The 21,244-nt window shown below is 47.3% G+C and overlaps 5 protein-coding genes and 1 long non-coding RNA gene across 6 annotated transcripts in view; 3 read left to right on the top strand and 3 right to left on the bottom strand.

Moving 5' to 3' along the window:
- Positions 1 to 21,244, top strand: part of LOC310997657 (NLR family CARD domain-containing protein 3-like) — a gene marked incomplete at its 5' end in the record, with an annotated part of 366,988 nt that overhangs the window by 260,070 nt on the left and 85,674 nt on the right. The gene's annotated exons all lie outside the window — the stretch shown is intronic.
- Positions 554 to 3,837, bottom strand: creg1 (cellular repressor of E1A-stimulated genes 1). The gene is made up of 4 exons (XM_083991877.1): positions 3,464 to 3,837; positions 1,796 to 1,915; positions 904 to 1,017; positions 554 to 811 (listed from the first exon to the last, which is right to left on the bottom strand). Exons 1-4 carry the CDS (start codon positions 3,764 to 3,766, stop codon positions 731 to 733), a joined length of 618 nt encoding a protein of 205 aa, XP_083848003.1. The 5' UTR covers positions 3,767 to 3,837; the 3' UTR covers positions 554 to 730.
- On the bottom strand, positions 4,666 to 10,443 carry setdb2 (SET domain bifurcated histone lysine methyltransferase 2). Its single transcript, XM_083987065.1, has 12 exons — positions 10,027 to 10,443; positions 9,144 to 9,257; positions 8,954 to 9,049; positions 8,726 to 8,871; positions 8,358 to 8,648; positions 7,277 to 7,605; positions 6,471 to 6,640; positions 6,096 to 6,355; positions 5,950 to 6,001; positions 5,181 to 5,353; positions 4,999 to 5,087; positions 4,666 to 4,861 (listed from the first exon to the last, which is right to left on the bottom strand). The coding sequence occupies exons 1-12, from the start codon at positions 10,049 to 10,051 to the stop codon at positions 4,711 to 4,713; spliced, it is 1,896 nt and encodes a 631-aa protein (XP_083843191.1). The 5' UTR covers positions 10,052 to 10,443; the 3' UTR covers positions 4,666 to 4,710.
- Positions 10,437 to 15,991, top strand: LOC311000846 (uncharacterized protein). Its single transcript, XM_083991708.1, has 9 exons — positions 10,437 to 10,995; positions 11,856 to 12,047; positions 12,198 to 12,320; positions 12,881 to 13,113; positions 13,702 to 13,839; positions 13,917 to 14,104; positions 15,282 to 15,361; positions 15,437 to 15,520; positions 15,619 to 15,991. Exons 2-9 carry the CDS (start codon positions 11,861 to 11,863, stop codon positions 15,762 to 15,764), a joined length of 1,179 nt encoding a protein of 392 aa, XP_083847834.1. The 5' UTR covers positions 10,437 to 10,995; positions 11,856 to 11,860; the 3' UTR covers positions 15,765 to 15,991.
- Positions 11,948 to 16,362, bottom strand: LOC311001104. Its single transcript, XR_014596136.1, has 4 exons — positions 16,248 to 16,362; positions 15,601 to 15,797; positions 15,408 to 15,512; positions 11,948 to 12,065 (listed from the first exon to the last, which is right to left on the bottom strand). It is a non-coding gene; the product is annotated as an uncharacterized lncRNA (long non-coding RNA).
- Positions 16,215 to 20,575, top strand: LOC311000813 (coagulation factor VII-like). The gene is made up of 8 exons (XM_083991662.1): positions 16,215 to 16,357; positions 17,174 to 17,337; positions 17,426 to 17,450; positions 18,092 to 18,205; positions 18,313 to 18,453; positions 18,987 to 19,075; positions 19,585 to 19,705; positions 19,797 to 20,575. Exons 1-8 carry the CDS (start codon positions 16,270 to 16,272, stop codon positions 20,342 to 20,344), a joined length of 1,290 nt encoding a protein of 429 aa, XP_083847788.1. The 5' UTR covers positions 16,215 to 16,269; the 3' UTR covers positions 20,345 to 20,575.

Here is a 21,244-nt window from a genome sequence, read left to right as displayed (position 1 = left end):
ACCGTGCCGTGTCACAGCTTCTCCCCGCGGAACGTGAGGGTCAGTCGGCCACCGCGGCTCGGGAAGACCGGTCCCGCCGGTGGTCGCGGTCCTTCTGTGGTTCGGGTCGGTGATGCCGGTCTGCTTTGGCCCAGAGACCATCAGATTTTACCGCGGGAGGACTTTGGGGAGGACACGGTGTTGCTCCAGATGAAGACCGGGCGGACTGTCGGCTGAGAGCTTCCTGGTTCAGCTCCGAGCAGCTCGAGCAGCTGGAGCAGCAGCGCGGGTGAGAGCAGAGCAGCTGCGCTGCAGCAGCTGCTGCATCTGCATGCAGAACTCGTTTGCAGAAGCCGAGTTATGATAAAAACTTCCAGATCATGAGCTGTCATGTGACTTTGATCGTCATCTATTTCAGTTCTCCTCGTCGTAGAGTCCCCAAATTTACATATAATGTGTATTAAAGTGTCTATTTTCATAATTTAAAAAAAAAGCAAAAAACGTAAAATTACGTTTTCGGCACTCAACGCATGGGAACGAAAAACGAGAAATTACGTGGTTGGCACTCAATGAGTTAATAATGTATTTTTTTTAGAAAAACAAACCAGATGATTTGATTGAATTTAACATAAAATAATAGTTGAGTTTGATCTGAGTGAGTGAAGTGAAATCAAAGAGAATCAATAAAGCCTCTTATTTTGTAAAGAACTACAACTGGAGTGGTTAGGACTACAGCGACCATCAGTCAGAGCTACTTCCTGTACGGCGTCGCCTGGAAATACTCCTCAGGTGAGACGGTCTTCACCCCCCCGAAGTAATCCAGCACCCACACCTGCAACACAGGAGGGAGGGAGGAGGGGTTAACGAGGCTTCCTGCCATCTGATTGGCTGACATTGATGATGATGGTGGTGATGATGTCATACCTGTGTGACGTTGAACTTGGCGAAGAACCAGTTGTGGTCGGTCGGCCAGTCGATCATCTCAGGGTGTCTGGTGAACAGAGCCTTCTTGGCGAACGCCCCCTCCGTCCCGTTCACCTGGAAACGACAGGAGGGAGGGGGGGGAGGGGGGGGTCAGAGAGGGAGGGGTCAGAGGTGTAGTCTACACTGATACTCAGGTATACTCAGTATTCCCACTGAAAAATACATAAATACTTCAGTATAGCCAGTACAACAAAACCATCTAACTAAAGTAAATGTCAATGGTTCTCAAAGTGGGAGGGTTGAAAAGGTTCAAGGGGGTCCACAACTTCTTCTAGAAATTTTACCACTTTTCCTATAATATTTTTGAGTAATTTTACCAGTTTCTTCTCAATGTTCTACTTTTTACTATTTTTTTTAAAGACATTTTACCCCTTTTTGTATTATTGTTAGAAAAAATGTACCACTTTTTCTAGAATTCTTTCTTTTTCAGTTTCTTCTCAATTAAAAAAAAAAAACTGTTTACTATATACTATTACTGTAGTTTCTTTTTTGTTTATTTTTTGTGAGAATTTTTACCACTTTTATGGAGAAATTGTACCACTTTTTCCCCAGAAATTTCTCTATAATCTACAATGTTTGTGTATTTCTGGTGTTTGCTTCAAAATTTTGTCCAATGGGGGTCCGTGGTCTAATTTGTGTCACTTTTAGGTCCTTGATGTAAAAAAGTTTGAGAACCACCAGTCTGGTATACCTAAGTATGAACACTTTACCACCTAAAAAGCAGTTACTGTAACCCACTACAAAAAATTAGACTACACCACTGGGAGGGGTCATGTGAGACCTGGACACACAGGTGGAGGCAGGTGTGTGTGTGTGTGTGTGTGTGTGTTACCTGGAGCACGGAGCCTGACAGGATGATGTGAGCACAGAGAGGACTCTGGGGGTCGTAGCCCTGCTGGCGGCAGTAGTCGGTCTGAGCCAGAGACATGGACAGAGACGCCGCCGCGTTCACCTGCAGAGAGGGGGCGGAGCTACGGTCACACCTGGTCTGACTGGGGCCCAGTACATTTAGAAAACAACTAAATAGCAACTGCACACTCAAAACACTATGCATATCAAAAACACTACATTTAAAACACACATTTACAGTCACGACATGAATAAGACAAGACAATAAAAACTTACATTAAATCTTTACAATCTACCTACGTCACTAAAATCAGTATCTACACTGGCTTTGTTCAAAAAACAACTGAAAAAATATACAATATACTGTATATAAATAATATATAATATAATAAAAATGTTTTAGTAAATATGTGTAGCACTTCTGGACCTGTCAATCTTTATCTTTCATTTTCTATGTTAATTATTTATTTTTTTACTCCTATTTTTAATGTTTTGAATTTCTGTATTATCTTTTTCTTTTTCTTTTTTACGTTGAAGACCACGGCTGTTGTTTTTACATAGGAGGTATTTTCACAACCCTTTTTTGGCTTCCTCCTCTCCTGCACAATGTTTTCAATACTTTATTCTTATATAGGCTGTAAAATGTGCAACTAAACTGAACTAAACTAAATGAATCATCCTGAATCAAAGAACGTATATAAGACACTCCAATGCACAATGGTTATAAAATAAAATAGAGGAGAAACAAATCAAAGTGGCAACAACAAGATATTTAATACTTGTGTTGTGTTGGTATGATGGAGTTTTGGACTGTTTTATTTTCCATATTGAAAGAAGTAATTCAGCATCGACAGGAGTGCATGTTGTTGATACTGTTATTGCAGCACCTTTCACAATAAAAGTCCGAAGCTGCACATTCCTTTGACCCTTGACACTCAGTAAAAGTCTGACACAAGTCGTTTAAAAACCTTGCTCCTGTCTTTTCTGTGACAGTTAATAAACTTCATGTGACACTCAGACAGCAGCACATGACTGTGACTGAGAAACTGCTGAGTCACTGTGTGTGTAACTGTAATAAATGTGCTGCGTCATGATAGGAATCTGCTGTTGCATAAACCCTAAAACACACGTTTTCATAACAGATGAAAATATGAGAGTCATAATAAAGGATAAATAAGTTAAAACTACAAGTTATGCATTAAAATCATATAATGCAACTGTTAAAATAAAGAGTCAGAGTGCAGAGTCATTAAAACTGTAGTGTGGTTTTAGTTTGTTTCTTCATGGTGTTTTTACTCTGTATGTTTTTACTATATCTTTAATTTTATGTGCTGGACCCCAGGAAGAAGAACCATATAATTAATATATATTATATGGCTAATGGGGATCTTAATAAATAAACAAATGAAGAGGAAGCAGAACCAGTCCAGATCCTGTGACTTAATGTGCAACTTTACATTTTATATATTTATTTATTCTGCAGTTATAAATAGATAGAAACACGTGAGAGTCGTAATAAATGATCTATACGTTAAAACTACAAGTTGTGCATGTTGTTTATGCTGCAGTGCAGAGTCATTAAAACATTGAGTCGTCTGTTTATGAGTTCATGCTTGAACTTGTCTAAGTGAAGCAGCAGAGCCGGTCCTACCTCCAGGTCCTGGACGGAGATCTCCATGCGGGTCAGGTACATGTAGGGAACCCCGGAGCTGAAGCCCGGAGCTCCGTCGCTCACCGAGAACACGTTGGAGAACGGCTGCCCCACCACCGGCCGGTGCGTACTGATGGTGGCCATGGAGGCCCAGTCCACCTGGTGGGCGATGAACCGCGCCACCCGGGCCACCTCCTGGTGCGGCGGGATGCGGAACGGGCAGAAGGAGGAAGAGGAGGAGGAGGAGGAGGCCCAGAGGAGGCCGAGCAGGAGCGCGGCCGCAGCCCGGACAACAGCGCGCATTTTCGGTGTCAGGGTTCGGAGGACAGTCGGTGTGTCACGGAGGCGGAGGACGGCGAAATATAAACAACACAAGGAGGAGATCCGGTCTGGGGCTTTCAAAGTAAAACACACCACTTCCGGTTCGAATTTCAAAATAAACGCAGGTCCTTCTCGGCCACCGTCGTATTTCAGTTTCGTTAGTTCGATGGAGTCACATTGAGAAAAACATTTTTTTCACAGACTTCGAGAATAAAGTCATGATTTTACGATAATTAAGTAGCAATTTTATGAAAAAAAAGTTGTAAATTCACGTGAAAAAGTGGTAATTGTAAGTGGAAACAGTAGGGTGTTCTGATTCTTTCTGCAGAATAAATGTATTTTCTTGCATATTCTTGCGTATTCGCAAGTATTTCCTTGTTGGTGAAACTTCACAAAATGCTCCACAGCCTCATTTTAACAAACTTTCCTCCTCTAAAACAATAGGTTAAAATATTATGACTTTATTCTTGTAATAATGACTTTATTTTCATAAAATTCTGACTTCTTTCTGGTAATATAACAACTTTATTCTGTAAGTCTGTGAAAAATGTCTCAGTGTGGCCCTAATACTCCATCCTACGATAGTACCAGTTATTAAAATGTGTTTTTATTTTTATTTTTGTCTTGTATTTTAACAGCTGCAATAAAGTTTCAAAATAAAAGCTTCAATGAAGTCACATTTCCGGCCAAGAAAAAAATAAAATAAAATCAACAGACACACAATATGAGATAATTTCAAACATTAATTTCTTAAATTTTCGTTTTTTTATTTATAAAAACCTCTCAAACCGTTTTATTTCACAACAAGAGGAGAAAAGATGAAGTTTAGTGGATGTGGATGTCAGCTGCCGTGTCTGAACCTGCTCTGATGATGATGATGATGATGATGATGATGATGATGATGATGATGATGATGTCACGGCGCCTCAACACACGTCACACAGGTTTTCACTGAGGGCGAACCCACCCCGGCAACCGTCGCTACCGCACAGGCAGGGCACTTCCTGTTTCTGCGGCGAGGCCGTTTGTGCGTTGGCGGAGTAATCCCAGGTCAGCTCGGTGCCGGCCGTCACCACCCTGAAACAGACACACACACACACCGTCTGTCAACAACCACACACAGTAACACAGGAACACACACACCTAGCGCTCCTCCTCCTCCTCCTCCTCCTCCTCCTCCTACTCCTCCTCCTCCTCCTCCTCCTCCTCCTCACCTGCTGGTGAAGAAGGCGATGACGGGGAAGACCGGGTCGTGGCAGTCGGTGAAGACGTTCTGGGTGAACAGGTTGGGTCGGCAGCTGTGCTGTGGATCGACCAATCAGAGCGCCGCGTTACATCATCACAACCGAACCAATCAGAGTTTACTCTTTGAGGTTTCGTCGTTAACGTGACTCACGTTGATGAAGCGGCTCACGTTTCCCTCCTTGCTGGCGTCCAGGAGATAAACGTCCCCCGCTGCCACTGGCGCCGCTCTCTTCAAGCTCCGCCTCTCTTCTTCTTTCGCCTCCGTCTTGTTGCCGTTGACACCGTGGCTCCTCGCCGCTGTCGCCACCGCCACCTTTTCATCACCTGACGTGACAGACACAAAGTTGTTTAACACGTAACTTCAGGAGTTTGTAAACGTTTCCCTCTGAATCTGAATTTAACGTTTTAACCAAGGGGGCAGTTGTCGGTCTGAGAAGTGAAGCTCACTTCCGCATTCAAAAAGCTGCAATCCCCTCGGCTGTCGCTGGGGGCTGGCTCCAGAAGGGAGCAACTCCAATCGAGCCCCATGTTAAAATAGCCGATTTTACAGCTTAAAAAAACATATTTACAGCCTGGTACATTTTATTTTTTTGGTCTCAATCGATAGTTTATACCCCCGCACACACTCTGAGGGGGGTGAATTTTTTTTAAACTCTACCGTTTTACTATTATTAGGGTTAAAGTTCTGGCCAATCAGGGCGCAGACCCGTTGAGTGACAGGTCCGGCGACCGCTGCTACGAGGCCAGTGGGCGGGCCCTCGGCCGGCCAACGGCCGCACCGCTCCAAATATGGCAAGTAGAATCCAACATGGCGCGGTTCTAACCCCCGTAGTAGCGGCACAAAACAGACTCCCCCAAACCAATGGGTGACGTCACGGACGCTACGTCCATTCTTTTTACAGTCTATGGTTTTAACCCACCTGCTCCTGAAGGCGACGCCGGCTGTGCAGCTCCCACCAGCACCGTCTGCACCTGAACGCACCACGGAGCAGAGACTCGTTAATGAACTCGTTAATAATGTTTATTAAACACTGATGACGTGTCGGATCTGAACCTTGTCTCTGACCTGGACGCTCGGCGTCGTCGGCGTCGGCGTTGCACCGCCGCCGCTGTCGTTGGGTCTCTGGATGACGGGGACGTGCAGCGGCGGCGAGGTGGGCGGGGACAAAGTGGGAGGAGACTCCAGCAGTTTGCTGCGCTCCTCCAGGACGGAGGGGGCGAGCCACTCGGTGACGACCTCCACCTCGTCGTCCGACGGCAGCTCGGCCCTCGTCAGCTTCGGCGGCGGCAGGTCGGACGGACTCTGGAGCCGCTGCAGCACCACGCCTGCACAGGCCACGCCCCCACGCCACCGGGATGTTAATGGTCTTTATTTAAACAGCCCGTTACAACAACATGTGAACCAACAGAAGGTTCTGGTTCTGTCGTTGAGTCGACTCACCTGCGTAGATGCACACAAACGTGCCACGGTCCAGGTCGTCGCGGCAACGGACGCCCCAGCCCCGGTCTTCGGTCTGGAAGACCTGGAGCCGGACTCGGATCCCTCTCTGGACCAGACGGTTCTGACAGCGAGCCCGATCGCAGCCGCACCACGGACCGCACTCATACAGCCTGAACACACAGAAGTTATTATTACATCTTTATTTTATCCAGTTTTTCCTCCAGTTATTTAAAGCAATCACTTACATAGAGTGTTTGGACCGAAACACAGGTCTCTCAGTCTCTCTGCTCTGCTCTGAGCCGAGGAGAAAACTTTTCTCGTATCCTACAAGTTTTATCCAATGACGTGAGAGAACGGCATGAAGGGCTGTGTGTGCAGCCAAGGGATGCGTGTGAATGTGGTGACGTAGGGACGAGGACCAATAGATCCATGACGAGGGCGGGGGCTGCTAACTCCAACGGCTGACAAGACGTTATGGTGCGTTCAAGGCAACCCGTAACTCGTGTTTTTCCGACCTGTGAAGTCGTACCAGTTCGATCTGGTACGAGTTCACGGGTCAGAAGTTATGAGTGGCCGTTATAGTGACTTTCACAGGTAAAACAGGTCGGAATAACAGCCTGCCTGGAACGCAGCATTAGCCAAAACGACCAGATCGCTTACTTCTGCTTTAATGTGTCTTATATTTTAACACCTGCAATGAAGTTTCAAAATAAAAGCTTCTCAGGTCAAGTAAAAACCACAGAGTGAAATAAAATCAACACACACAAACACACAATATTCAAACTAAAACAGTAACAGTGTCGTACCCCGAGGCCACCGGCTGCGTCAGCCGCAGGTCTGTGTATGAGCGCCCCCCTCTGGTCATGCTGATGCAGCTGCAGCGTTTTGGGTCGCTGCAGCCGTCGGTGCAGTCGCAGCAGGCGGTGAACAGCGTGGGGCCGCGGCTCAGGAAGCAGCCGTGCGGCCACCGGTCTCTCCGGTAGCGGAACTCCGGCGGCCGGGCGCCGGCCTCGCCGCCGCACAACTCCACCGGCGTGGGCTCCAGGCCGCGGCTCAGGTCCAGCTCCGGGCGGCGAGGGCCCGGGGCGGAGGGGGGGTTGAGGCGAACGGAGGGGTGGAAGGTGAAGAAGTCGACCTGGAGGAGAAACAGAGACAGGAGACGGTTTATTACAGCAGCATCTGTAACATAAAAGGTACAAAAGTAGAAGAATATGGAAATACAGAAAAATAAATAAATAATATAATAATAATATAAACAGTTATTTACAAGGATAGAATAAACTTATACACAGAGAGAAGAGTTAAAGCAGAAGTAAGCGGAATGTTTGTGTTAATATAAGTCTTAAATACATGCTCTCTGATGACCGAGGCGAATTGAGGGAAATCGCCACGGACAGATACGGAGCAGACACTCCATAAAAAAAAAAAAAAAAATAAAATATATATATATATATATATATATAGATAAGTCTTATATAGTTCTATCTTCCGACAGCAATCACTTCTATAGAGTGTTTGGTCCGATACACGGGTCTGTCAGTCACTCTGCTCTGCTGTAAGCCGAGGAGAAAACTTTCCTTGTATCCTACAACCTTTATCCAATGAGGAGAGAGAACGGCATAAAGGGGCGGTCCTCTCTGTGTGTGCAGCCAAGGGATGCGCCTGAATGTGGTGACGTAGGGACGAGGGCGGGGACTGCTAACTCCATCTGCTGACAGGAAGTTAGACAAAACAACCGGATCGCTTACTTCTGCTTTAAAGTTAAACAGACAATCTTTTTTATTTTTGTTTCAGTTACTAAATTACTTTTTCCCTGCTAGTTTTAGTTTTAGTTTAGTGAACTATAAAACCCTGGCGTGACGACATCATGAAGAATCCGCTGATCACCTGCAGGGCGTCGTAGCTCTCCGACGCCAACAGGAAACTCATCACGTCGTCGTGGTTTTGGAGGTTCAGTCCACACGGCGCCTTGTAAACAACGCTCCAGCCCTCGCCGCCTTCCTCTCCTCCTTCCTCCGAAGGCTCCGCCCCTTCGCCGTCCGCGGCCCCGCCTCCTTCTGCTGACGTCAGCTGGGCCGTCAGCCTCTTGAAGCCGCAGAGCAGCGGCGCCTTCAGCGGGTTCTGACCCCAGAACGGCGGCATGGACGGGGACATGCTGGTCAGACCGGGGACGCAGGCCTGGAGGGGGGAGGAGCAACACCTGAGTGACTCAAACATCCCAGCTGGCGTGTGGAGCGGGCGGAGCCGAGCGTTACCTTGCTGCAGGCGTGAGGCCGGTAGATCAGCGTCTCCTCTCGGCCTGAGGGGGGCCCCGCCGAGCTGGACACGCCGTTCGAGGGCGAGGCGCAGGGGGAGGACAGGGAGGGCGTGGGGGAGAAGTCGGCCGGCAGCAGCACCTCGCCTGCACAGGAAAAACACACCTTCAGTTCCTCCTGACGTCACCGCCACAGCAGCAGAGTTTCAGAATAAAAGCCCGTTCCTACCTGAGCCGATGACCACCTGGACCACGGCGGCGTCCTGAGCGGAGACGGGAGCAGACACTTCCAGAGTCTCCAGAACCTTCAGCGCCTGGACCAGCTCTGATTGGCCAACAGGATCACAACACGAGGGGAAACACTAGTGAGCAGCTGAGAGGAAATAAAAGAGTTGCGCTTTTCAAAGTAAAAGTCTGACCTTTGTCTGTGGCCGTGTTCTTCTTCAGGACTTTCCTCAGGTGGTTGAGGTAGTCGAAGATCTCGTTAAAAACCTGATCCACGTCCTCCCCAGCCCAGAACAGCTTGGCCCGCTCTGAAACAGTAGCACAAGTTCAAATAATGAATTCTTTTTTTTGTTTTTACTTTTTATTTTATATTATATTATACACACACCCAAGAAATAACAAAGACAGAACCAAAACCAAACCAAATACCAGTACAGGGTACAGGGTGAATTAATTAAATGTATAATCTTAAATGAAACTTCCTTTATTTTGTTTATGGCACAGTTTTATCTGCTGCTTGATTTCCACTTTGTTTATAAAATTTAAGTTCCAAAATGGTTTAGTTGTAATTTCTTGGCAGAGTCTCCTTATATGTCTATTGGTGCATATGCATATTTTTGTCTGTTAAATGTATACCGTCTAACATTAAATTAGTCTAAAAGTCCTATATTTGCAGTGATGAACTCTGTGATAACTGATGAACTGTAATAACACAGTAATGGCACAGTGGTGGTGCCTTCACGTGTCACAGTAAACAATCAGTCCGACTGATGCAGCTGAATGGTATCTGCTCTAACAGACAAGATTAAAATATATTTAATTTACTTTTCCCACATCATGTAAACACATAAAAGCCTGATTAAACTAGATTTGTATAATATGAAGTGGACTTGATGAACACAAAGTCACTGACTCTCTTTTAAGCTGTTTTATCGAAGCTAATCCACATAAGAACAGTCAAAAGTCATAAAACCACCAAACCCAGACTCGATAAATCCAGATAGTCCCACAGCGACTCTGGAGGGTTTTTTTTATATATAAAAAAAATCCATTAACTAGATGAAAACAGTTTCTTACCAACATCTTGAGCCTCTTGTTGCATTTTCACCGGAGATGAACCGTTAGCCTGCTAGCCCAGAGCTAGCTCTGCCAACTTGCTAAAAACACACACGTAAACTTTGACAAAAAGCGAATAAACGACTTTTTGGGCGTTATAACAACTAAACCCGTCTGTAGCCGTCGGGAACAGACAGATTGCGTTAGTTTTGTGGAGGCAACATCTGAACTGATGCTAATATTTAGTTTCATTCATTCAATACTTCGAGCTAGCCGCTGTTGCTAAATTGCTAATGTGCTACTTTACGCGACATAAACAACGGCGGAAAAAAACTAAATAACTTTATCTACTTTTTTTAATCTACAGTTAATGAAAACGCAACAAAGACAAACGTGCAACCCTGCAACAAAACTGGTTTACATGTTCGCGATACGTTGGCCCACAGCGGCCACCGTAGACTGTACGATAATTCGCTTTCTTTTATGTCTTGCAGGCACTTTTATTTCTTTAAAGTTAAAAACACAGAAGATATATTAAATACATTTTTCTCTTTGTAATTTTTTTTGATTAATTAATGGAAAATAAATCAAATATTTGCAAAAATTAGATGTGAAACGTTCTTCAGCGTTGTTGCCTGGCAGACCAAACTCAGGGCTTCGTTACAGTCACTTCGCCTTTTAGATTGACCCACACTGGCCACCATACTACAGCACGAGTTACGAAATTTCAACATCAACAATCAGCGTCGTAACCGATTCACCACAGTTAAAAAGGTGGAAAATTAAAATTCTTTTTTTTTAATCTGTAGAAATCGCGCGTGGGGAGGCGTAAGGTGACGTCACCGCTTTTACCTGCAGCGGCGAGTGACGAGAGGTTTATTAGTCTCAGGTTATGTCACTTCCTGTGGAGTTTTGTAACAATGGACTTATGCAAGTTTTAAATGAATCATTAGGAGCAGAGCTGCTGCGGTTCAGCTGCATCGACAACAGGTGAGGAGACGTCTTCTGATCAATATACAATATGATATCGATATGTGTTGTTAATGTACAGACTGAAGCTGTGGTCAGTGAACGCACCTACTCATGTGTTTTAGTAATAATTTGTCCTCTGACTTCGAGCTGAGCCAGTGAAGGCAGCACCGATCAGCTGATCAGTTGATTAGTCACTGAAGATGTTAATCAATCACCCTCATGTTTAAAGCTGTGACCTCATCACAAACTGTGCTGCATGTGATGTAACATGTGACATCATGAGAGAGAGAGAAACGACATCAATGTTTATTGTTCTGTCATTTGTCTACACACCTTCCTCCTCTTAATCCTCCTCCTTCCCCCTCTTCTTCCTTCCTCAACCTCCTCTTCCCCCTCTCCTCCTCCTCCTCTTCATATCCTCATCCTCAACCTCTTCCTCTTATCCTCCTCCTCCTTCCTCTTCTTCTTCCTCCTCCTCTCTCCTACCCTCTCCTCCTCTTCCTCATCCCTCCTCCTTTCTCCTCTTCATCCTCCTCTTCTTCCTCCTTCCTCCTCCCCCTCTCTTCCTCCTCATCTCCTCTTTTTCCTCCTTCCCCTCGCCTTTTCCCCCTCTCCCTCCTTCCTCCTCTTCTTCTTCCTCCTTTCTCCTACCCTCTCTTCCTCTTCCTTCCTCCTCCTCTTCTTCCTTCCTCAATCTCCTCTTCCTCTCCTCTTCCTCCTTCCCTCTTCTTCTCCTGCTCCTCCTCCTCTTCCCCCTCTCCTCTTCTTCCTCTTTCCCTCCTCCTACCCCTCTCCTCTTCTTCCTCCTTCCCTCCTCCTCCTTCCTCCTCCTCCTCCCCCCCTCCCCTCCTCCCCCTCCTCCTCCTCCTCCTCCTCAGTTGACATGTCTCAGGTGCGGCGCTCGGTGTCCGAGGCCTTCTGGGCCATGTGTGCTGCCGACTCCGTGTCGATGCCGGTCCACTGGTTCTACGACGTCCAGGACATCAGGAGGGAGTTTGGAGGCTGGATCGCAGGATTGAACTCCCCCAGGGACCGACATCCGTCCAGCATCCTCAGCCTCTCCAACACCGGTACCGCTCTCTCCCTCTCTCTCTCTCTCTGTCCTGGAAGAAACACACAACACTCGAGTTAATGTGTGTGTGTGTGTGTGTGTGTGTGTGTGTGTGTGTGTGTGTGTGTGTGTGTGTGTGTGTGTGTGTGTGTGTGTGTGTGTGTTGCAGCCGGCAGCGGTCGGACCTCCTGGTCGTCCGGTGCGAAGCGTGCGGACGTGGTCGGCACCGTGATCCTGCACCACAAGCTGAACCTGTGGAAGTCGTCCAGAGGCTCGGTGCACTACCACCAAGGTGCTGACGCTGCGTTCACTGACCAGTCAGAGAGTCAGTCAGAGCAAAGACGGTTTATCACTGCAGTTTTGATTTATTTTAGTGTTTTTAAAGCCGCTTGCATGCTATTATTTTGAAACATCTGCAGATGGTTCACAATAAAAGCCTGTCAGGGAAAGGACTTTGTGTTTTGAGCTGCTGGCACGCTTTTATTTTTAAACATCTGCAAGTATTTCACATTAAAAGCCTGTCAGGAAAGGACTCTGTGTTTTTAAAGCTGCTGGCACGCTTTTATTTTTAAACATCTGCAAGTATTTCACATTAAAAGCCTGTCAGGAAAGGACTCTGTGTTTTTAAAGCTGCTGGCACGCTTTTATTTTGAAACATCTGCAGGTATTTCACATTAAAAGCCTGTCAGGAAAGGACTCTGTGTTTCTAAAGCTGCTGGCACGCTTTTATTTTGAAACAACTGCAAGTATTTCACATTAAAAGCCTGTCAGGAAAGGACTCTGTGTTTTTAAAGCTGCTGGCACGCTTTTATTTTGAAACATCTGCAGGTATTTCATATTGTGTGTGTGCAGGGCTGCAGGCCGGTGACAACACCCTCAACGTCCTCTGCTCCCTCCGCGCCGCCCGGACGCTCGTCCACGGTCGTTTCGGCGACGTGTCTCAGCCGGACGCTCGAGCCGCCGTCCTGAGCGACTACGTCCGCTTCCTGACGACGCCCGCTAGCCATGACGACACGTACGCCGAGTCCTCCCACCGCTCCTTCTTTGCCGACTGGCAGGACGACAGACCCACGTCGCCACGACAGGTAAAACAAACGCACCTCACACACGACTCCTCGCCGCCGGTCTGACCAGACACACATCCTCCAGTTCACGCCTCCTCCTCTTCTCTCCTCCTCTTCTTCCTCATCCTCCACCTCTTTCTCCTCTTCCTTCTCTCCTCCTGCTCTCCCTCCTCCTCCTCCTCCTCCTTTTCTTTCTCTCCTCTTCCTCCTCTCTCTCCTCCTCTTGTCTCCCCCTCTTCCTCCTCCTCTCTTCTCCTCTGTCTCTTCTTCCTCCTCCTACTCCACCCCTCTCTCTCCTCTTCCTCCTCCACCTCTCTCTCTCCTCCTCCTCTTCCTCTCTCTCCTCCTCCTCTCTTCCTCTTCTCTCTCTCTCCTCCTCCTCTTCCTCCTCCACCTCTCTCTCCTCCTCCTCTCTTCCTCTTCTCTCTCTCTCCTCCTCTTCCTCCTCCTCTCTTCTCCTCTGTCTCTTCTTCCTTCTCCTCCTCTCTCTCCTCTATCTTTTCTTCCTCCCCCTCCCCCCCCCTCTCTTCCTCTCCCTCCTCCTCCTCCTCCTTCTCCTTCTCCTCCTTCTCTCTCCTCCTCCCCCTCCTCCTCCTCTCTCTCCTCCAGGTTCTGACATTTGCAGAGAAACGGTCCAAACGCATGTTGACCTCCTCGTCCCCCGACAGCCAGCTGGACGCCATCGGCTGCCTTCCCATGATCCTCCCCTTCGTCCTGCTGTCGGCCTCGGCCAATGAGGAGCAGGCGGTGAGTGTGGCGCTGCAGGTGTCGCGGTCTGACTCGGACATTTGTCTCACACGCCGTTCTCCGGTCTCCGTCCTCAGGTCTCGGCGGCCGTGGAGTTCGTGAAGCTCACCCACCCTCACCCCAAAGTGCCCGAGTACGTGTCCATCTACAGCCGGGCGCTGCACGCCGTTCTGGGCGGGGCCAGCGTCCGTCAGCGGGCCGAGCTCGCTCTGAGGAAACTGGACACCTGGGACACCTGTCAGAGCTACAGCCACAAGGCCGCCAGGTGTGTGACTGCAGAATAAGTAGAGTCGGTGATGACACATTTCACAATAAAAGCCTGTCAGGAAAGGACTGTGTTTTTAAAGCCGCTGGCATGCTTTTATTTTGAAACATCAGCAAATATTTCACAATAAAAGCCTATCTGGAAGGGACTGTGTTTTTAAAGCCGCTGGCATGCTTTTATTTTGAAACATCTGCAAGTATTTCACATTAAAAGCCTCTCAGGAAAGGACTTCGTGTTTGTAAAGCTGTTGGCATGCTTTTATTTTGAAAAATCTGCAGGTATTTCACATTAAAAGCCTGTCAAGGAAGGACTCAGTGTTTTTAAAGACCCACTCCCGTGAAAATGTTCCTGTGGCATTTTTCTTGTGTTAGAGGACATATCAGCAGAAAAGGAAGTGCAAAATTGCATTTCTGAGTTTTTCTGCCTTCAAATTGCTGTGAACCAATGGCAGACGCAAACTGGCAGTTTCAGGGAGACTGGAGCTGACGTGTCACAGCTCCAGGGGAGGGCACTAGTGCTACAAGCTCCCGCCCCGCTCTGCATCTGGCTCAGAGGTGAAAGTCTTGACAGCTCGGTGTAGCTGTCAAGGTATAACAGGTATAGCTCACCTGGTAGAGCAGCTTGCACCGTGAGCAAGGACTATGTTCCAGTCTGGGATCGAATCCCAGTGTGGAGTTTTACGCTAAACGCGCTGAATCTGTAATTGTACAATGTCCAGCTGTCAGCAAACGGGGGGTGGGGTGCGAGGAGGTGGCTGGGCGGGTGCAAAGCAGCGCAGTCTCCGCCCACCCCCCAGCCCACCCCCCAGAGGTGCATTGCTAATGTGCATGGCTAATGAGCTGGTTTTAAAATGACCAAAAAGGGTCGCGGGAGTGGGACTTTAAAGCTGCTTGGCATGCTTTTATTTTGAAACATCTGCAGATATTTCACAATAAAAGTCTAGTAAAGAAGGTGAAGATCTCTAAAAACAAACAGATTTCACATGTTTTATGTTGTGTGTGAAGAAATGCTCATAACTGTGTGTGTGTGTGTGTGTGTGTGTGTGTGTGTGTGTGTGTGTGTGTGTGTGTGTGTGTGTGTGTGTGTGTGTGTGTGTGTGTGTGTGTGTGTGTGTGTGTGTGTGTGTGTGTGTGTGTGTGTGTGTGTGTGTGTGTGTGTGTGTGTGTGTGTGTTGCAGGTTTCCCGTGTCGTCTGAGGAGAGGCTGAGGGTCCATCAGAGCGCGGTGAACTACCTGGGTCTGGCCTGCTACACCAAAGGTCGGCGTGCTGTTGACACTCTGAGGTTGTTTCCTGTTTGAATGACGTGTGACTCACCTGTGCTGTGATTGACAGGTGCTCTGTCCAGCCTCTTCTACCTGGCTCACGAGTTCCACGACGACCCGGCGGGAGGAATCCTGGCGAACGCCAACTGTGGAGGTTCGTATGTCAGCGACAGGAAGTGATGCTGTAGCTTCAGGTGTGTGTGTGTGTGTGTGTGTTACACCTGACTGTCGTACCTGTGCGCTTCCCTCCAGGTGAGAACTGTAACCGCGGCGCGGCGCTGGGAGCCCTGCTGGGGGCGGGGGGGTCGTACACCGGCGCCGTCATCCCTCAGGAGTGGAAGGACGAACTGAGAGACGCTCATGACGTCATCGCTGACATCACAAAGGAGGCGGAGTGAGAGCAGCAGCGCCGCCACAGGAGAGGAGGGGAACTACAGAAATATAAATATATAAATATATAAATCTACTACTGAGATATGAACGTGTCTTCCTGTTTACAACAACCACACTCACACTCCTTACTCCTTTGATTTTTTTTATTTAAGAATAAATATCTGTAAGTTTTATTGTTTTTCCTTCAACAGCAGCTTAAATCAATGATCTGAAGTATGAAACGTTTTTATAATTTTACACTGAAGAAGATTCACCGGCCTGTAAACAACTCATTAATAAATAAAAACCTGTGTTCAAAGTGTTTCCTCTTCATGTCACGTGATTATTATTCCAGTTCTGATTGGTCGATGAAGGTATTTGACAGTTTATAATTTATTCAGCCAGTTTATTGTCAGCTGATCGGGGGTCAGCTGATCGCAGCTGGTCTGGGCCTGTTTGCACTGTGAACTCGTGTTTGTGAGCGTTTGTGTGTTTTCAGTGTGTCTGACCTTTGGTCGCTTCAGAGAAAACATGGCGTCTTTCAGCGGAGAAACGAGTCGACTGTTCTTCCTACGACTCCTCATCGTTTATATCCCAGCATGCACTGGGCTTCCAGAAGGTCAGTCCTCTGTTTCTTCTTCACCTTACACTCCTCCTCCTCCTCCTCTTCCTCCTTCTTCTTCTTGATGCCTTTTTATTGACTTTCATCCATGTGGTCGTTGTTCTCTGAGGACTAAAGTCGATGGACAGTCCGTCCCTTCAGCTCAAGAGAGAGAATTAAAGGTCCAGTATGTAATAATTCTAAAGGTTTATTGTTAAAATCTGAATCTACTCAGAGACGTTCTAATATTGCCTAGAAGGACTTTGATCTACTACCCATGAATATATTTGTATAAGTGTATAATCATTATAAAATAACATTTGTTTAGTTTCTGTAGCCTTATAATTCTTCTTTTATATCTACATGTAACAAGGGTCTTGGTTTAGAAAGCGTCGCCATCTTGCGCCGCCATGTTTGTACGGCAGCCTGAAGGGAAAATCTAGCCAATCAGAGAGCAGGTTTCAAGAGTTTCACGTTCATAAATAAACCAACGAAGATGAAGAGGGAGGAGGAAACAACAGAGAGAGTTAGTAGTTAATCTGTAGAGAACAGTGAGAAGTTTTTGAGTTATACACCTGAAAGTTTGCAAATGGATCATCGATGCACAATGTTTTTTTGTCCTCGGAGGCCACCGTCACTTTGCCAACAGGAGGGGTGAACGCTGCGATCTAGAATCTGAACGCTGGATGTCACGGTTTTCCCCCAATTTTACACACTGGACCTTTAAAGTTTTTATTTATTTTTTAAGATTTGTCTCAGTTTGATGTGTTGGAACGATGTTTATGAAATAGATGAACTGTAAGCGGATGAGCGTGTCCACCTGTGTGTGAGTAGGTGTGTTCATGAGCAGACCTGAGGCCAGCGTCTTCCTGCACCGCAGCCGCCGGGCCAACTTCCTGCTGGAGGAGCTGAAGCAGGGAAACCTGGAGCGCGAGTGTCTGGAGGAGAAGTGTTCCTACGAGGAGGCCAAGGAGATCTTCAGTGTGCCGCAGCAGCTGGTCAGTCCTGACCCCCCCCCCCTCCCCACTCCCGCTGGTCGCTGGTGGTCGTTGTTGTGTCTGTAACGTGTCTCTGCTCTCTCCCCAGGAAGCCTTCTGGAGGACCTACAGAGGTATGCACACCTGCTCACCTGCAGAGGGATGCATGCAAAACATACAAACTTTGTCCAAAAACTGTGCCTTTTTATTTTTAAGGCATTTTGTGACATGCAAGTTAAACAGAACATGTATTTAAATTAGTGCTGGGCATAGATTCACTTTTTAAATCTAGATTAATCTCACTGCGATCCTAGTTAATCTTGATAGAAACGCTAGATTTGAATTTTGCCGAAGACATTCCTATCTAAATAATGAAAATGCATCACAAACTGCTTGAGAAAAAGCTGTTCTACTATAATATTTGGTAATGAAAAATAATGTTCAATAAGATTTACTTCAGTGTTTAATTTTTTATTTTGTTAAACACAAATAAAGTTAGGCAATCTTACACAGGTTCTGTCTCCATGTGGACAAAGCTCTTTCCTGAACTACCTGGAATGCACCCTAAAATAATAATACAAGTACAGATAAGACTAAGAAATAAATGAACCAATATAAAATAAAATTAATAAACGGAGATGTAATACAACAGTTATTAAAAGTCTGGTTGCTACTGTTTACGTCACTTTTATGGTACCGAGTATTGATCCCCATCCATCCCTACACCTGCTCACCTTCAGGCTTCAGTAGCTTCCTTCCTGTTTCCTGTCCACAGCCGTGGACCACTGCCAGTCGTCGCCCTGTAAGAACGGCGCCACCTGCACTCGCCACGTCGACACCTACGCCTGCAAGTGTGCACCTGGTTACCATGGACACAACTGTGACAGAGGTAGAAAGTACTGTACCAACACACACACACGAGAACCACCAGAGCTCTGTGAGTCTCTGTGAGTGAGTGAGTCGGTGGCGTTTCTGATGAGCTGATGTTTTTCGCAGCCCGTCGCACCTCCAACGGCTGTCGCTATAGAAACGGAGGATGTGAGCATTTCTGCAGAGAGTTTCCGGATCGTTCCTTCGTCTGTTTCTGCGCCGCCGGGTACCGACTGTCAGTGGACAACAGCACCTGCGATCCTCAAGGTGCAACCACGCCTTCTGCAACACCACAACAACCAATCACACTGGCTGTGATAGCATTAAAGGAATAGTTCACCAAAAAAATTAAATTCAGTCGTTAGTGACTCACCCTCATGCTGATGAATACTGGGGGACATAGTCCAGAGTTTACTGAAAACAACGTCATTTAGGACATTTTTACAGCCTAAACAGTCCTGTATTGCCCCAGGCAAATTCAATACAGGACTGTTTAGGCTGTAAAAATGTCCTAAATTACGTTGTTTTCAGTAAACTCTGGACTATCTCCCTTCAGGACACTTGGATTGCAGCAGACGAGCAGTGAGGAGGAATATTAAATGGTTTTTGTGTAGTTTTATGGACGTTTTTAGGATTTCGTTGGACTATGAACCAGCCTCCCGGATCTCCAGATGCACTTTGAGGAATAAAAAACTACTCCGGAGTATTCATCAATGTCATTTTTTGGTGAACTATTCCTTTAAGACCTTAGCAGCCACTTAGCAAACCACATCATGACTGTTGTTGTCTCTCTGGTCCAGACAACGTCCCTTGTGGACGACCACAGATCCACTTCAGCCCCAGGGTCGTTAACGGGAAGAACTGCCCCAAAGGACACTGTCCATGGCAGGTAGGTCCACTCAGACAGGTGTAGAGAGACAGACAGGTGTAGAGAGACAGACAGGTGCTTAGCTATAATCTCTGTATGCAGAACATTAGTCACAGTGACTTGTTTGTAATGAGTGGAAGTGTCACTATGTTAACCTGCATTGTCCCTATCAAATAAACTGAACTAAATTAGAAGTGAGACAGACAGGTGTAGAGAGACAGACAGGTGTAGTGAGACAGACAGGTGTAGAAGTGAGACAGACAGGTGTAGAGAGACAGACAGGTGTAGAGAGACAGACAGTTGTTGAGAGACAGACAGGTGTAGAGAGACAGTAGATAGACAGACAGGTGTAGAAGTGAGACAGACAGGTGTAGAGAGACAGACAGGTGTAGAGAGACAGACAGGTGTAGATAGACAGACAGGTGTAGAAGTGAGACAGACAGGTGTAGAGAGACAGACAGGTGTAGAGAGACAGACAGGTGTAGAGAGACAGACAGGTTGTGCTGATGGCTCCGCCCCCACCTGTCCAGGCCATGCTGACGGAGAACGGCGTCTACACCTGTGGCGCCATCGTCCTGTCGGATCAGTGGATCCTGACGGCGGCTCACTGCGTCTGGGGGAAACATGTCAGCATCCTTCAGGTCACCGTTGGTACGGCAACCGTTTCTTCTTCTTCTTCTATCATGTAAAGTTGGTTTCTGCGTCCTGATTGGTCTGAGACCGCACCGTCCCCTTTCTGCAGGTGAACACGACCGGCAGTTGGACGAGAGGACCGAGCAGCGGCGGCGCGTGGTCAAGCTGCTGATCCACGCCGGCTACAACAAGTCCAGCTCCGACAGCGACCTGGCGCTTCTCAAGCTGCAGCGGCCCGTCAAGCTGGGGCTCTACGTGGTTCCCATCTGCCTCCCCGCCGCCAACACCACCTTCGTCAGGACGCTGGCCACCGTGCGCCACTCCACCGTGTCCGGCTGGGGCCGCCTGGCGCAGCACGGCCCGCCCGCCACCCTCCTGCAGCGTCTGGTGCTGCCGCGCGTTCCCATGCAGGAGTGTCGCCTCCACACCAAGCTCAACATCACCAGGAACATGCTGTGTGCCGGCTACCGGGCCGGCGGCCAGGACGCCTGCGAGGGCGACAGCGGCGGGCCCCTGGTGACCCGCTACAAGAAGACCTGGTTCCTGACGGGCGTGGTGAGCTGGGGCAAGGGCTGCGCCAACGAAAACCTGTACGGCGTCTACACCAAGGTCAGCAACTTCCTGGGCTGGATCGAGGAGATGAGGTCAACCGGCTGAGACCAGAACCCAGACTGGACCAGTCCAGAGCCGAGGCGTAACGAGAGCAGGTTTTAATGAAACGTCTGATTGGTCCGATCACTGAAGCAGTTACACAGCAGCTGTTTGATTGATCCTGTGATCTGTGTGTTTTGTGAAAATGTCAAATTAAAGACTAAACTGTCGAGTCCCTGAAGGCATCACCAGGCTCAGAAACATCCTGTTGAAAATAAAAGAGGGAATGAAAACTGGGAGGTTCTGATCTGGTTTGTTCAGGTTTTTTGCAGGAATAACTGGTACAGGCTGCTAATTACGTGATCATGTCTAGAAACAGCCCAGAAATAACGGTCAATTGCAACGACTTGGTGGAGAAAAATTCTGGGCTTTCCAAAAATTTCAAAGCATTAAAAGCATGTGTAATCTTTTGCCTTTATGAAAAACATGACATTACTATGAAATTGGCTGTTATTTCTAGACTATTTCTTGACATTATCATGTTATTAGCAGCCTGTAAATTAAAGGATTATCAAATACCTTTTTTAGTATAGCATTAGTAGAAGTAGTGATCTATTGGAAATTGGGTTGCAGAGGATCACATGTGGCATTTCGTCTAGCTATTTAGTTTGACAAATAAACAGTAACTCATCATCAATAAGAATCACACTTCAAGTATCAAGATGATAGGATGTTAGTCTCAGTCTTAACTTGACTTGCCAAACCAGCAGATGATGCAAAAGGAAAGGAAGCTTTCAATAAAAGCTTGATAAAACATTTGGAGCGTTCTCCTTTCAACATTAAAGGACAGGTTTTATCTTCAAAGATGATGTGTTTCCAAACATGGCTGCCGTCATGCACAGGAACAGAGAGTGAGATGGGCATCATGTGATCAGTGGAGGTGGGTGGTGGGTGGTGGGTGGTTGG

The sequence above is a fragment of the Trachurus trachurus genome (assembly GCF_905171665.1).
Source record: "Trachurus trachurus genome assembly, chromosome: 2".
NCBI lineage: Eukaryota > Metazoa > Chordata > Actinopteri > Carangiformes > Carangidae > Trachurus > Trachurus trachurus.
This window is presented reverse-complemented; position numbering and strand designations above follow the sequence as displayed.